Source organism: Protomyctophum bolini (genome assembly GCF_963924005.1).
Source record: "Protomyctophum bolini genome assembly, chromosome: 7".
Taxonomy (NCBI): Eukaryota; Metazoa; Chordata; class Actinopteri; order Myctophiformes; family Myctophidae; genus Protomyctophum; species Protomyctophum bolini.
The window spans coordinates 43,256,753-43,271,690 of NC_137868.1; the positions used below are offsets into that span (position 1 = coordinate 43,256,753).

Genomic DNA, 14,938 nt, shown 5'->3' on the forward strand with positions numbered 1-14,938 from the left:
CAGTGCATAAACCACCTGCTTCCTCTAGGAGCCGTATGATTAAATGCATTGGCAGCAAGATATTTAAAAAAAGAAATCCTACAAAATGTCACAACATGCAGTAACACTTGTCGGTTTGTACGTTGGACTCCATTCCACATCTGCATGAATCAAATTCAACTGCAATCAACTCTAGAGTGAGAGCAGCCTAGTGTGGGTGAGGTGCGTGTGTGTGTGAGAGAGTCCCGCCCGGTCGGTCCAGATCGCTGCTCTGACTCATACTGTGTGCTCAACGGGTCCGGCGTTTGACAGGTTGGTGCTGCTGACATAAAATGCTTCCACACTACTGACCTATTTGGCAATGCTTTATACACGGGAACAAACCGTTACAGGTTACATTATGTGGCGGATTAATCACTTAGTTAAAACCCTCTATTCTTCCTCTAAAAAAAAACGGACCTGAGTTAACCGTCGTCTGTACTGTGTTTCCTTATAGATCTACACCAAATCTCTGTGCCCCAAAATAGCCGATCCACGCGGCGCGCTGTGTGAGAGTACGGATGTGCTATTTTTGGCCAATGAGCGTGTGGATGCTGGGGTTTGAGTGGTTGTGTGTGGCAACACATAGTCCAGGGACATCTGACACAAACGCTGGACAAAATGAATTATCTCTGAAATTCGTTAAGTTTTGCCATAATGTCTTTCTCGTCGTTATTACACCATTAGAGTATAAGTCCAATGTAACACGTTTTGCTCATCCCAACAGGTCCAGCAAAAAAAAATACATCATGCAAAATGCATATAAACAACACAGCATTTACATTTGGGTCCATGAATGACATGTCGACACTAAACCCCACGACAGCTTGAATGTTGCCTGATGGGTCTGTTGCACTTGACTCGATCGTTAATCTTTGTGACCGCACAGACAATTAAGACGTAATGGAACACGGTCTATGGGAACCCGATCCGTCTCTTACCTTGAACCGTAGAGTTGGGAGGCGTTCTCTCTCTCTCTCTCTCTCTCTCTCTCTGTGTCTCTCTCTCGCAGTCTGTTCTCTGGTCTCTCCGGCCCCGGCAGCTGTGAAATATTTACCCACTCAGAGAGGTATGCTGCCCGACCGTCAACGTTTCATGATGGACTCTTGACACACAAAAATAAAATAAAATAAAAAAATCATCCTGGAAAAATAGGCTCGGATACATTACCAAACAATGTCAAAATGTTGAGGAGGAGAAAAAAAATAAGACCCAGGGAACCAGGAGGAGAGAAAACAAAACAAGGGGGGGCGATGATTTCTTACCGCTATATAGCTCTGAAATATTAAATAGCCCAGTAATTGTACGGTTGTCTGACCAGAGTGGAAGAGGTGCTTGTGTTGATGGATGAGAGAGGAGCACTCAGTGAGAGAGAGAGTAAGCACGGGGGGGAGAGAGAGAGAGAGAGAGAGAGAGAGAGAGAATAGGGAGATAGAGAGCAGGAGCGAGAGAGGGAGGGAGAGCGAGAGAGAGAGAGAGAGAGAGAGAGAGATTGAGTGAGAGAGTGTGAGGGACAGTGCACTATGGGGAGGGGAGGGGTGGGGGATTATGATGGAGGAGACACCCCTAAGGGACCCTTATCTCATGTGCCGGACGAGCCCCTCGTACTAGCTCAACGCCAAAGCGACTTCACAACAAGGCAATGACACGATATTGCCCCAAAGATAATTACTCCGTTAACGGGGATTAAAAAGGGAGGGATGTGGGGGGGGGGGGGGGAGGGGGGGTACTGTCCCTTCACACACTCTGGAGTGAGAGATACGGTAGAAGGGAAGCTGTCCTGACACCAACCCAGCCCCCTTTTTGCCTCACATCAGCACACAGAACACTCCCATTCAGCCAACCAATCCAACCACACTGTGATCTCTCTCTCCGACACACACACGCACGCACGCACACACACGCGCACACACGCGCACACCCCTATAACCAGATTATCAAGACAAAAGATTAAACATCAATTAAAAAAAGGGAATAATAATAATAATCACCGGCCAGTTAATTGTGCCCCGAAAAGCACGCAGTCAAATGGGACGCGAGATATAGGACAGAAAAGAAAAAAAACCCACAAAAAAACTCACTAATTAATAAATCCACTCACATTATTGGAGGCAAAAAGAGTGAGCTCCTGTTTGCAGAGCGAGCGGCAGAGAGGTCGGGCTGATGCGCTTGTGTGTGGAGGTGTAGATGCACATGATATTAGACACACACGAGAGAGAGAGACAGAGAGAGACAGAGAGAGACAGAGAGAGAGAGAGATGTAAGCAGGCACACTTAGAAGATGGATATTAAGGAGGAATGAAGGGGTGGTGGTGGTGGTGGTGTGTGGGGGGGTGGGGGTGGCAGTAGAGAGAGAGAAAGCAACAGAGATATTGTGAGTCGGGGAGAAAAAAAAAGAGTAGCTTCACCGATGACCGCACGAGAGAGAGAGAGAGAGGGAGGGAGAGAGAGAGAGCGTGAGAGAAAAAGGGAGCGGGGGGGGGGGGGGGCGAGGGGTGGTGGTGGAGTGAGCGATGAATAGAGTGGGGGGTGGGGGGGTATATGGGGGCGGTGGCATGCACTGGTTTTTTGGATGGTCGAAACCAAACCACTTGCCAGCGAGGGTTCCGTTGAAATGGCATCACGCGGCCGTAGCGTGGCGGGGGCAACGGAAACGGCCAACATGCAAAGGGCTGGCCGACTCTGAGGGATGGATGGATGGATGGATGGGAGGAGGACGGACGGACGGACGGACGGACGAGGAAGGTGTTATTTAACTGACAGTACTGAGACTCTCCCACTGCAGGGTGCTGCTACAGCAGCAAGGCTCCAGGGTGTTTCCAACCTACTGACACGGGCATTGGGTGGAATACAAACGTCTCTGTAAATCAAAGCCAAAAGGGAAGAGAGGAGCACACAGCAAAAGAGAGCACCACCACACAGTGTTTGTCTGCCATTGGAGAATGGGGGGGGGAGATGGAGGGAGGAGGGGGCGGCGTTAGTTTTTCTGTGTCACTGAAAAAAGGGGGAAAGAATGGGGGAGGGGAGGCAGAGGGAGATAATGCGAGCGGGGGGTGGAGGGGGCTGGGGGGGCTTAGAAGGGAGAGAGAGCGCACCGAGAGAGAGCACTCTGCCTGACTCATAGTGTAGTGCGCTCGCATCTAGGAGGGGAGAGACGGAAAACTATATTATGTATGCAAGAGTTAACGCATTCGCCCAACGTCCATGTCTCTGTGTGTGTGTGTGTGTGTGTGTCTGTGTGTGTGTGTACGTGCGTCCATGTGTGTGTTAGACCGTGGCATAGCAACAGCACCACATTCCCGGCCGTCCTCCTCCTGTCACATCGCAGTGCTGATAGAGAAATATCACCACTCGCAGGAATGTTTGAAATAACCAGTTCAATATTTAATGTCTTCGATCATCCCTCGGCCATCATTCACCGTGATAAGCATACCGTTCTCGTTTGTATATGCAGTCCATTACAAAATGTATATAAATCGCAGCCTATGAATCATAAAATACAACCGCGCCATCCAACGGCGTGCCATATAGATAGGCCTCTTATTAATCATTCAAATTAAATACACAAGCGTTTATTCAATCCAGGTCTAAGTACGTGTACCCATTCATGTGTCCATTAGTACCAATACAATCACATTAACGTAGTGCATTTTAGACGTATTACAGATATAGCTGCGAATGCAAGGTAAAGATGTGGGCTTTGGCAAATTAAGGGCAATGCATGCTTTGCGTGGCAAGTGTCGTAGCGCGTGTCTCACGAGGGTTTGGAGCATTCATATAGTCTCTTCTACATCATCTCTATGATATATAAGTAGCCTGAGCCAACTTCACATGGTTGACAAAATGGACCACACAATATATATCTGGAGGATAAGGATGATTTGGATATGGCAGAGGAGGGCTTTCCTGAGCCCTCGACTCGATGTGTACTGCAAGTCTGTCCATCCGTCCGTCTGTTACCAGGTAATCTCTGGCACTGTTAACCCAGATTTTGCCACCAACAGGTGGATTTTTGCAAACACCCATTTTTGGAACAAAATGCCTCAAATCAATTGCCATCCAAGGCATAAGAAGACATGGCACCCCTTTTCACATTGGCCTATTATAGCGTCATCAGGAGGCCACAACCTGACCTGCCCCGGTGGAGACCTGTGCATTTTATCTAGTTTCTTTTGCAACTGAATGGAAGGAGTTTACATAATTAATACACACATACAAACTGGAAACATTCCTTAACCCTGTAACACAGTACTTGCAAAAAAGAGATTTCAACCTTACTACTACTTTTTACTACTAAAACTTATGAGAGGAAATTGTGTAAAAAATATATATATATATATATGCACATTTATAATAATTATTAAAATAATAATAATAAATTAATAATTTACATTTGGGGTATATCTTTCACAATAATAATGTCCTAGACATTCTAATGATCACAAAAAAAAACGTATATTACAGTTATTTTACTTACTTTTATCAGGGTTCAAAATTGCACAGAGTTCAGAGCTTTTTAATTTGTGTGAAAAAATCTTTAAAAATTAAAAAATGTTTTAATTAATTAATTAATTAAAATAAGTTAGCAATGTATTATTGCAACGCCGGGTGTTACAGGGTTAATGATTATTTCTGGTTTCAGTGTTTATTTATAATGTATTTTCTCTATTACTAAGGTTATTGTAGCGGTCAATTTGAAAAGGCAACGCTGAGAACCCCCGCAGTAGATCACACATGCATGTGCATGTGAACGTGCATGCGTATTATGTGTATGTGTACCATGGATGGAGACTGACTGCCTGCTCTATCTGTCCCTTTGATCTACCTGAGGCTGACGGTGCACAGCGTGGGATAGAAGCCGTCCGCCGCCGCCGCCTGGCCCATGGCACACAGGTGCAGCGTGTTGACGGGCAGACGGCCCAGGTTCACCCCCTTCCCCACCTTCAGGTCCCCCACGCCCTCAAAGAGGCGGCCCCCGGCGGCGGCGCCCGGCCCCTTCTCCACCTTGGCCAGCGTCAGGTGGTAGCGGGGGTTGAAGGAGTCCCGGTGCAGCCAGCCCTCCTTCGCGAAGGCCTCCTGGAGGCCCGAGTTGAGCTGCTGCAGCTGGCTCTGGGGCTGCGGGCTCAGGTAGAGCACCTTCCCGCTGAAGTGCCTGGGCCTGGCGGGGAGCGCGAGGGCCACCGGCGGGTTGCGGTCCACGTGGGCGAAGCGGCGGAGGAGGCCGGCGGCCGCGGCCACCTCGGCCGGGCCGGGCAGCACCAGGAGGCACAGCGTGATGTGGAGCTTGGCGGCGGGCCGCCACAGCGGCGCCGAGGACGGGAGCAGCGCCGTGAGCTCCTCCCGGAGCTTCTGGAAGGCCGACAGGACGGACGGCGTGTCGGCCCGGAAGCCGATGAAGTGCGTGGGCCTGCGCCTGCTGGCGGCGGGCTGGCCGCCCTGGCGCCCCCGGGCGGCCGACTGCCCCCTCTGGTGGTCGCCGTGGCATTTGCAGTTAGGACTCTGCGTATTGTAACAAGCAAGACAATCCACTATAATAACACATTCATACTAGTCTCTCGAGACAGACTGTTTCCTCGAGGAACAACAGGGGACCGCTGTTTTCCCGAATATTAATGGCATTCATACTGGAAGCTTTTTCTAATTTGACTCATTTTCACATTTTTATTCTCCCTTTTCTGTGCCTTTGTTTGTTTTATCACGGTGATAATGAATCTCATTGCTTCAGCTTTTTGTCAATTTTTTTTTTAAAAAAGGTAAAAATGTTCACACTAAATCCATTTTTTCTGATGAGGAGATCAATGATAATAGTTGGCAAAAAATGTGTATTTCTCCGTCAAATGTATGATGTCATAAAACGATGACGTCTGGCATAGGGTATTTTTTGCCACGCTATATTATTAATCTCCTCACGTCAGAACAGTGCAGGATTCAGATCACAGATGTTTCCCTTCACACGCACCTGCTCTTCTTCAGTCTTGTCCTCGCAGCTTTCATTACATTCTTCCAGACTCTCTTCCACACCATTGCTCTCTCCCGTCTCTTCTCGCCCTCTTGGGGAGAGAGACAGTCGGTCTGTTAGAGTCTCAAGTCTGAAATCAAAGCAGGAGTGTAATATTAGAGGGGGCAGGTGGCCGTTTCACACTGAGAAACATCAGCCCCCCAACACTGACTGACAGAAGGCACAGGTATTGAGCAATGTCTGAGTGGTTCAGAGACTCTGAAAATCAAAAAAGTCCTAATATCTCCCCTGGCCAAGAGGTCGGATTCCTTCTGAGGCAAGTGGTTAATATTTGACTTTAGCGTACTTTCCCCACAAACGAGACCACAACGTTCAAATCACGGGCGTTACAGTACATACATAACAGAAAATGACTTTCATGTTTCATACAATTAAATAACACTAATTTAATCATTCCTTAATATTTGTATGGTTATACTAAATCATATCTCCATGTCATCAACGAAGATAATCAACTACAGTACTATCAACCATTTTGGTCATGTCAATGTTTTTTTAAATGCGATAATTGCAGATCTACAAACACAGAACGTGCCACGATGCAGCATGTTATGTGAGCTTGTAGATTGGCTATCATTTTTACCGTCATAAAACAAGCCTTACACACACCACACAGCCTGAATGTTCATCTAGTTTCACTCCATTCAAGGCTAGTGATCTGCTAGCGATTCAGGGGCTGGGGAGCCAAGCTATCATAAAACAACTATAAAGGCTTAGTGTTTAATGGTGGAGAAGCCGAGACGATCACCTTTGGATTATCCGTTAGCTGCCCGGTGTTGAATCCGGCGAGAGTGCCTGCCTTATGTGGATGTCTGGTGGCTGGCGCTATCTTTCTGTAAATATTGCTACGGTCTTTTTGCTTCCCGCCCCCCTAACACCCCACCCCCCAAGCCCCTTGTTTTTACTGTGTTAGTACCTTTAGGGACAATTTATTTGACCTAATAATGTTTTAAGTTTATATCTCTCCCCCCCCCCCCTCCCCGCTATAAAAATCAGAGTTGTTTAGCTTTGTTTTGCACTGCACACTGGACAGAGATGGGAGGAGGAGGAGGGGGAAAAACCCATGCAACACCTGAGCCCTGAGCCAAATCTGACACCAAGCCGTTTGTGATTATGTGGTTGAGCAGCTGTAAAACTACCTCGTCAAATAAAGCCAATTCCTGCCCTATACTCTGGAGGCGAGGAGAGAGCAGCAGAGGAGGCCACTCAAAGAGAATTCAATCGGCTACTGAGAGAAAGAACCAGTCCAGTGATCCAGACGTGTGACGCTACAATCTAAAAGGTAGCTCCCCGCCGTACCATGACGTCGGTAAGCGTCTGTTGCCGAAAAACCTGCTGCTGAATGCCTGTCGGGTCGGGTCAAAAGTCGCGGGGAAGCGTCGAAAGCCAACCGAGTAAGCTTGGTCGTATGCGGTCGGCTTTCGACCACATGCGACTGCTAGGGACCCTTTCTAAATGCGGTGCATTTATTTTTTCTGAATACAATAATTCAATAATGTATCCATGATATACATATTACTGCAGCCTCATGTGGGCTCAGACACAAAGCGTGGGACTGTGCGTGTGCGGCTTGTCTCATTTCAAACACCAGCTGTCATATTCTCTCTAATATAAATATAATCTGCAGTAATCACTAATCAGTCTGGTGGAGAGGTACCTTAAGAAATGGGAGGACACTCAAAACAGCCGGTGAGTTGCACAAGAAGGCAACAGATGTCGTTCCTCCCAAGAGCATACAAGCGTTACCAGATGTAATAGAAATGTTGGAGTGTTTTGACGTTTGATGATTTATGATTTATGTTTTCTAAATATTATCTTGACTTTAATCTGTAAGAAATGTCCTAATTCATGCTGCCATGCAATGTTTTCTAAAACTAAATTTAAACCCGAATGGGAAACTGGACATCAGAGTTCAAGTCGGTATTTAAAAAAACACAGACCTTTTGGCAGTCTCTTCCTCCTCCGCAGGTAATGGCTGTCTTTCTGCTTCCTGGTGACCTCGAGGAGGGCTTCCTGTGTCACGAGGAGCTGCTCGTGTGGAGTCAGCGGGGTGAATGCTTGGGTCGCTCTCCTGCCGCCCCTCCTCTGGCTGTGTGGTCCCATCGCAGGCAGACTGCTCTCCGTCTCTCTGCTCAGCTGGGGCTGTCACCATTACAAATTTAAGTTGACGATTAATTTAATTGTGACACAGATAATTGCGGTTTAACGATTTAATTGTGTTTTTTTGGATCGTAATTACAAATTGCACAGGGCAGATAATAATAACTGAAACAGGCTATACAAAGAAATCGCTGACACACACAAATAAATATAAATTGTGGAAATAGTTGCTTGTAGATCGTGACATGTTGTAAGCTAGTAGATCTGCTATTTCTGAAGAAAAATAAAAGTGACACTTTGTGCGCATTAAGTAACTTGTTCATTGTTCTCTGGTACCCATGGGAACCATTGTCATTTTCATGATTAAAAAATATGTATAGGGCAAATAGAGGTTAGGTTTGGGGCTCCGATTGATATATTTTGAGGTTAGGTTGCGGTTTTTGCCTTTTGGGAGGAAATCGAAACCATTATTTCACGATAAATAAATAAAAACTGCTATTCAACAGGTCGTTTCGAGGAAGCAATCCGATTGGTTGAAACGGCCTTCTAGCCGTGGGTTAAACCAGAACCATTCACCACCTAATCAAAACAAAGAATTCAGCTGCTCTGTTTTCCCAGAGCGCTGGCAAACTCGGTGGCTAGGCTAGCTAGTTTCTTGGGACATTTGTGGTCGTAGTGACTACATCTGTCATTAAAAAAATTCTTAGTTTTAAGGGTAACTGTTGTAGAATTGCAATATTACACGAGAGGGTGTGGGTTAACGTGATTATTGCCACGACAGTGATGCGGCCAGGAACGAGACGAAGTCGAGTTCCGCAAGCTTCACTGAAGTGGCAATAATCACGTTAAACCACACCACACGTTAAACCACACCCTATTCAGTGCAGTGTATTTTTCCCCCGTCTTACCCTCCACTTCCTCCTCCTCCTCCTCCTCCCCTCCAAAGGGGGGCGCCAGAGGCTGGCCGGTGGAGCCGAAGACCCGGTCGGTGCGGCTGTTGCGGTCCCAGACGCGGCGGCCCCGGTACATGAAGTACTGGATCCGGTGCTGCGGCAGGGCCAGCTCGGCCGCGTTGGCGTCCCAGTCGCACGGCCGCGCGTCCCAGTTGAACTCGGAGAAGGGGCGCTCCAGCACGCCCAGGAAGCGGTCCACGTAGCCCACCACGAACTCGGAGGCCGGCGCCGCCGGGTCCCACAGGATCCGGTGGATGACCTCGCCGGCCGTGCGCATGCGAGGCTTCTTGTTCGACGACCCCGAGCCTGGTGGAGAGAAAGAGAGGTGCAGAGAGAGAGAGAGAGAGAGAGAGATGGAATCAGAAAGGAGCCGTGATGCTAGAAGGGAAAGTGCATTACCGTTTTCCTTACCGTAATGCTAGAAGGGAAAGTGCATTACCGTTTTCCTCACTCTCTTTTGGCTAGAAGGGAAAGTGCATTACCGTTTTCCTCACTCTCTTTTGGCTAGAAGGGAAAGTGCATTACCGTTTTCCTCACTCTCTTTTGGCTAGAAGGGAAAGTGCATTACCGTTTTCCTCACTCTCTTTTGGCTAGAAGGGAAAGTGCATTACCGTTTTCCTCACTCTCTAATGCTAGAAGGGAAAGTGCATTACCGGTTTCCTCACTCTCTAATGCTAGAAGGGAAAGTGCATTACCGTTTTCCTCACTCTCTAATGCTAGAAGGGAAAGTGCATTACCCTTTTCCTCACTCTCTAATGCTAGAAGGGAAAGTGCATTACCGTTTTCCTCACTCTCTAATGCTAGAAGGGAAAGTGCATTACCCTTTTCCTCACTCTCTAATGCTAGAAGGGAAAGTGCATTACCCTTTTCCTCACTCTCTAATGCTAGAAGGGAAAGTGCATTACCGGTTTCCTCACTCTCTAATGCTAGAAGGGAAAGTGCATTACCCTTTTCCCCACTCTCTAATGCTAGAAGGGAAAGTGCATTACCGTTTTCCTCACTCTCTAATGCTAGAAGGGAAAGTGCATTACCCTTTTCCTCACTCTCTTTTGGCTAGAAGGGAAAGTGCATTACCGTTTTCCTTACCGTAATGCTAGAAGGGAAAGTGCATTACCGTTTTCCTTACCATAATGCTAGAAGGGAAAGTGCATTACCGTTTTCCTTACCGTAATGCTAGAAGGGAAAGTGCATTACCCTTTTCCTCACTCTCTAATGCTAGAAGGGAAAGTGCATTACCGTTTTCCTCACTCTCTAATGCTAGAAGGGAAAGTGCATTACCGTTTTCCTCACTCTCTAATGCTAGAAGGGAAAGTGCATTACCGTTTTCCTCACTCTCTAATGCTAGAAGGGAAAGTGCATTACCCTTTTCCTCACTCTCTAATGCTAGAAGGGAAAGTGCATTACCGTTTTCCTCACTCTCTAATGCTAGAAGGGAAAGTGCATTACCCTTTTCCTCACTCTCTAATGCTAGAAGGGAAAGTGCATTACCCTTTTCCTCACTCTCTAATGCTAGAAGGGAAAGTGCATTACCCTTTTCCTCACTCTCTTTTGGCTTCGCTGCGGCACTGTGATCTTTGGTTTTCCTCTTCTTCTGCTTCCCCTCGTTGTCTCCATTCTTCGTGCCTTCTTCTTGGCTGAGCAAAACAACTCCGGCATCATCTGACGTAGGGTTGCTAAGCAATGAAGAGATAGCAGACATGAGGTGAAAGGTTGAAGAGAGACAGTATCGACGTTTGACAAGAGGAATGTAGACATTGAGCGAAAGAGGGGGAAACCGTACCGTGAGCGAGTGAAATCAAAGAGGTCTGCTATTCTGATCGATCCCAGATCAGATCCCATTATCAACTGAATGTTACTGGCTTATTCAACACACATTTAAGTCACTCTGGATAAGCGTTGGAACTGAATGCTTAAAAACAACTATTCATAAAACACTACTCAATTAGGGCTGGTTGTCCAGAGTTTAGGAGCCGCCGCAGTGGTGTCCGGTGAGGACGTAACTGGGATGGAAGTCTGAATCTCTGACACAACGATAGCTGGGTTGTAAGTCCAAATATAGCTGAGAATTCAATATCTGGGTTGTAAGGCCAAATATAGCTGAGAATTCAATATATGGAGATTTTAATATTGGCCAGCGAGATATATATATCTGGAGACAGTGAAAGCCTGGGCAGTGAAAGCCTTTTAATGTAAATATTTGTTATATTTTACATAACATCTGAGCGATTTTGTCAGAGCTTGATCAGCACTAGATGGCTAAAGTGCCGTTCTACTAGATGAGTGCTGACCGAGAGCAGCAGGTAACACCACAGTGGAATGAACATTACAGACATTAGCTGATTTTACATTTATTAGCAGTTACAGCTACAGTTACAGCCAATGTAAACATCCCACGTTTTACTCAATTATATTTTCCATAAAATGTGAGTTATGCACCCGACACTGACGTCTTCAGTTCTTAGTACACTTGCCAAGAACATTTACAAACTTAAACCCTATATACTTAGGTGTTTCATGCATGTTTTCAAAAGCTCACACTTCACCTAAATTTGGCTTTTGTGTGCTGGGGGGGGGGGACGGACGATATGAATTCTTCAGTGAGGAAGGAAAGGGATTTACGAACCTGTGAGACAGGCGACATCTGTGGCCAAAACGGCACTTCCCCTTCAGGAAGAACTGGCACACGCCGACTCCGCCTTCTACTGGTTCTGCCGACTCTGCGAGTGACAAAAGGGAAAGGGAGGGAGTTTTAGTTTACATCACAACATTATAAAAACACAAGGTAGACAAAGATTGTAGCCAATGATTCATATGTAGCAGGTGAGGGGGGGAGGCAGAAGCAGCAGTATTATGAGCACACCTCACATCGAGGCAAAAAAAGGAAAAAGGATGGAGAAGACTTGTCAGACTGGGACTCTGACTGGCATCTGGTTTATTAGCCAGGCTAAGGGTCGATTCATACTCCTATTTTAGAGCCGAATAAAAGTCGGTTCGGCGCTGTAGAGCCTACAATTTGACGTCATTTGAGGTTCGGGGGGGCGGGTACCGTCCTAAAGTCGGCTCTTCGGTGCTACTGAAAATTTCTGACGAGCCGAAATCATTTCGGCACTACAGCGCCGAAACAGGAGTATGAATCGGCCCTAACCCCGACGCTCGCCCCACCAAACCGCTACAGTGGTGGCAGAGTAGGGGTCAACAGTACCGTGGGGATTTCCATGCTGAGCAGTAGAGCTTTAATTTATTTTTAAGTCTGTTTATATTTTCACTTTCTGCAGCTTTATTTTAGGGTATTTCAGTGTTTTCCAGAGATGGAAGTTACTCACTCGACTTGAGTGCTACAATTTATAATGCGACATAAATCTCATTCAACACCCTACCACAGAGTTCAGAGGGGTGTGTTTCATCATCTAAGCAAGCAGCTTATCAACATGGAAGTGTATGGCAAGACAAGGTAGTCCACTACCAAGTGAGACCCTTCAGTGTGGTCCAATTAATCAACGTCCTTGAGTTTACATTCTCTCTCCTGTGTGATAATAACACACACACACACACACACACACACACACACACACACACACACACACACACACACACACACGTCAGTCCCACTGTCTGTAAATAATATATTATTCTAATTCTAATAAGCTGTTGCTTTTTAAACAAGTGTATTGTAAATCACATCCCACCATCATAGCCTCGTCAACAGTTTGCATAGCTTGCTGGGAAATTCCCCAAGAAAACCAAGCCTAAACATTTTTTTTTTATTACCAACTATAAAAGCGTCCAATGGCTGCCAGAGTCCACTGTTTCCCCTAACGTCGCCTGCCCCTCTGACCCCAAATGTTAATCTTCTGCAAGGTGAGGTAATCTGCAAGGTAAAAATATGTCCCTTCCCGACTCCACCCCAAAGTACTTGAGCTCACCCCCCACTCCATTAACCCTCATCCATCCAGAGCCATAAAAATACTGTGTAGACTAGAGAATCACTTATTTGGCCATTATTTGCATTGTGGTTTGCGTGTGTGCCGGACTGCCGGTGAAACCCTCGACTGATTGTGTACTTTCTTTTCCTGTAGTGTACAGGTTTAAAACCGCAGGAGGGGCAAAACATTACAGGCTAATTAATCAATGCAGCTGCTGGGCGGCTAATACAATTAATAATGGGTGTGTTAGATTTAGGAATGCCCAGAGTCATGGGGGTTTCAGTGAGAATGTGCAAGCATGGAAATGAAAGATAGAAAATAAAAGGTAAACAAATGGGTCTGGGGTATTCCCAGGAGGTGGAAATTCCGCATCTGTTGCCCAGCCTACATACAGTAACAAAACATTCAAATGTATGCCAAAATAGTTTCTAACCCACCCTGTTTAGTGATTGTTTACAGAAAATGACTGTTAAAGAAAGCTGCAGTCTGTAAATATCTATCATGTCCTACCCAAGATACTAACCTGGATTCACCGTCCAACTGACTACATTTTTACTCTTAAAGTAAGTTTGGGTCCCCAAACGTTGTCATTTCAAGGACCCCCTTAGCTCTCAAGACTTTATCTTTCCGGTGATAAAATGGCCACCAAAGAACAAGATTCCTATACAGGATCTCCTCACTGGTCAACATAACACACCTTGAAGACCCTAACAGGAGCCCTCGTACAAGGAGTCTTCGACTATGCATGCACCTCTTGGTACCACAGCACCTCAAAGGCAGTTAAAACAAGGCTCCAAGGGGGCACAGTTGGTAGTGCTGTCGCCTCACAGCTAGAAGGTCCTGGGTTAGATTCCCGCTCGGGACGCTGTGGGTGCTGGCGGCGTCTTTCCTCCTCCGCGTCATAAGCGCCCATACCAGAGGCGGGTGTAAAAATTATAGAGAAAAAAAAAAACAAGGCCCCAGACTTCCTAAAACAAACTGGTCAGGGGCCTAAACCTGGCCTCACTCCCCTAACCCACCTCACCCCTGCCCACTTTGACAGGCTGGAATGGCTTAGGGTTGACCACGACAGAGTACAGCTCAATGTTTGCCTTTTAGCTCATCTCTACTATGGCACCACATCAATAAATACAGCATGCAATTGTGGACAAAATCTTATCCAACAACAAAATAATATATACCCATATTCATTGTCCCGAATAAATATAAGATTTTTTTTAAAGGTTATTTCCATTGGAAAAAAATGTAGTCTTATATTCTGGCCAATAGGGTATATATATAATATAAGTTTTGGGTCTTTGAGGTTAGATCTCATCTGAAAAGGGTTGAAAACCACTGACCTGAAGAATCATCTGCCTGTGGGCTGGGCTGGCTGTCTTCTCCAGTCCTTTGCTCTGGTGCTGATGGATCCAAAGCCACTGTGCTGGACTCATCTTCTGAAGACATACTGACTGAACCTAAAGACAGTACATACAAAAAGGTGATGTGAATGCAACAACACTTTAATTACAGTGTAATACCTACCTACCATATTATGCTCACACTGGCTCGTGTGTGTGTGTGTGTGTGTGTGTGTGTGTGTGTGTGTGTGTGTGTGTGTGTGTGTGTTGGGGGGGGGGGGGGGCAGACAACATAAAAGTAGAAGAGTAGATACAAATAGAACAATGATATGCAAAAACTTATAAGGAAGTGGCTGGCTGTCTCCCTTATAAAGAAAAGGCCATCGAATTGGGGAATAAAAACACAAGCTAAAAGAAAATAGCCGAATTCCGCTAATGTGCGTTTGTTTCCAATGATACTGTATCATATTTAAATGTTAGAAAAACAACGGCGAACGAGTTTTATTTAGCGAAGACGGGGCGAACATTACCTGAAGAAGCAGTCTGCCACTGACTGCTCTGTACTGTGTAGTGTTGCTATCAGGC

The 14,938-nt window shown here is 46.2% G+C and overlaps 2 protein-coding genes across 6 annotated transcripts in view; both read right to left on the reverse strand.

The window, feature by feature from the left end:
* ttyh1 (tweety family member 1) overlaps nucleotides 1-2,179 on the reverse strand; it is a 56,772-nt gene extending 54,593 nt beyond the window's left edge. For 3 of the 4 annotated variants that reach the window (XM_080767506.1, XM_080767504.1, XM_080767507.1), the window contains exon 1: nucleotides 960-1,357. The gene's annotated coding sequence lies outside the window, so the exon portion shown is untranslated. Of the gene's footprint in view, nucleotides 1-959; nucleotides 1,358-2,119 lie in introns of those variants that run through there. The other variant, XM_080767505.1, reaches the window with a different exon arrangement.
* Nucleotides 2,180-3,574: 1,395 nt separating this feature from the next.
* leng9 (leukocyte receptor cluster (LRC) member 9) lies at nucleotides 3,575-14,925 on the reverse strand. 2 transcript variants are annotated; one of them, XM_080767596.1, is made up of 8 exons: nucleotides 14,884-14,925; nucleotides 14,354-14,470; nucleotides 11,714-11,807; nucleotides 10,621-10,763; nucleotides 9,046-9,396; nucleotides 7,978-8,179; nucleotides 5,978-6,107; nucleotides 3,575-5,517 (listed from the first exon to the last, which is right to left on the reverse strand). In XM_080767596.1, exons 2-8 carry the CDS (start codon nucleotides 14,457-14,459, stop codon nucleotides 4,840-4,842), a joined length of 1,704 nt encoding a protein of 567 aa, XP_080623722.1. In that variant the 5' UTR covers nucleotides 14,460-14,470; nucleotides 14,884-14,925; the 3' UTR covers nucleotides 3,575-4,839. The 2 variants fall into 2 exon arrangements, with proteins under 2 accessions (XP_080623722.1, XP_080623723.1); XM_080767597.1 differs by lacking the exon at nucleotides 14,884-14,925 and having other exon boundaries at nucleotides 5,978-6,068; nucleotides 14,354-14,471.
* Nucleotides 14,926-14,938: the final 13 nt, after the last annotated feature.

What these genes read in the sequence shown, in the direction of transcription:
- leng9 (XM_080767596.1), bottom strand. Translation starts at nt 14,459, where the DNA reads ATGTCTTCAGAAGATGAGTCCAGCACAGTGGCTTTGGATCCATCAGCA. An exon ending in ACAGGCAGATGATTCTTCAG is followed by an intron (nt 11,808 to 14,353) that starts GTCAGTGGTTTT and finishes TGTCACTCGCAG; the next exon opens with AGTCGGCAGAACCAGTAGAA. An exon ending in AAAAGAGAGTGAGGAAAAGG is followed by an intron (nt 9,397 to 10,620) that starts GTAATGCACTTT and finishes TCTCTCCACCAG; the next exon opens with GCTCGGGGTCGTCGAACAAG.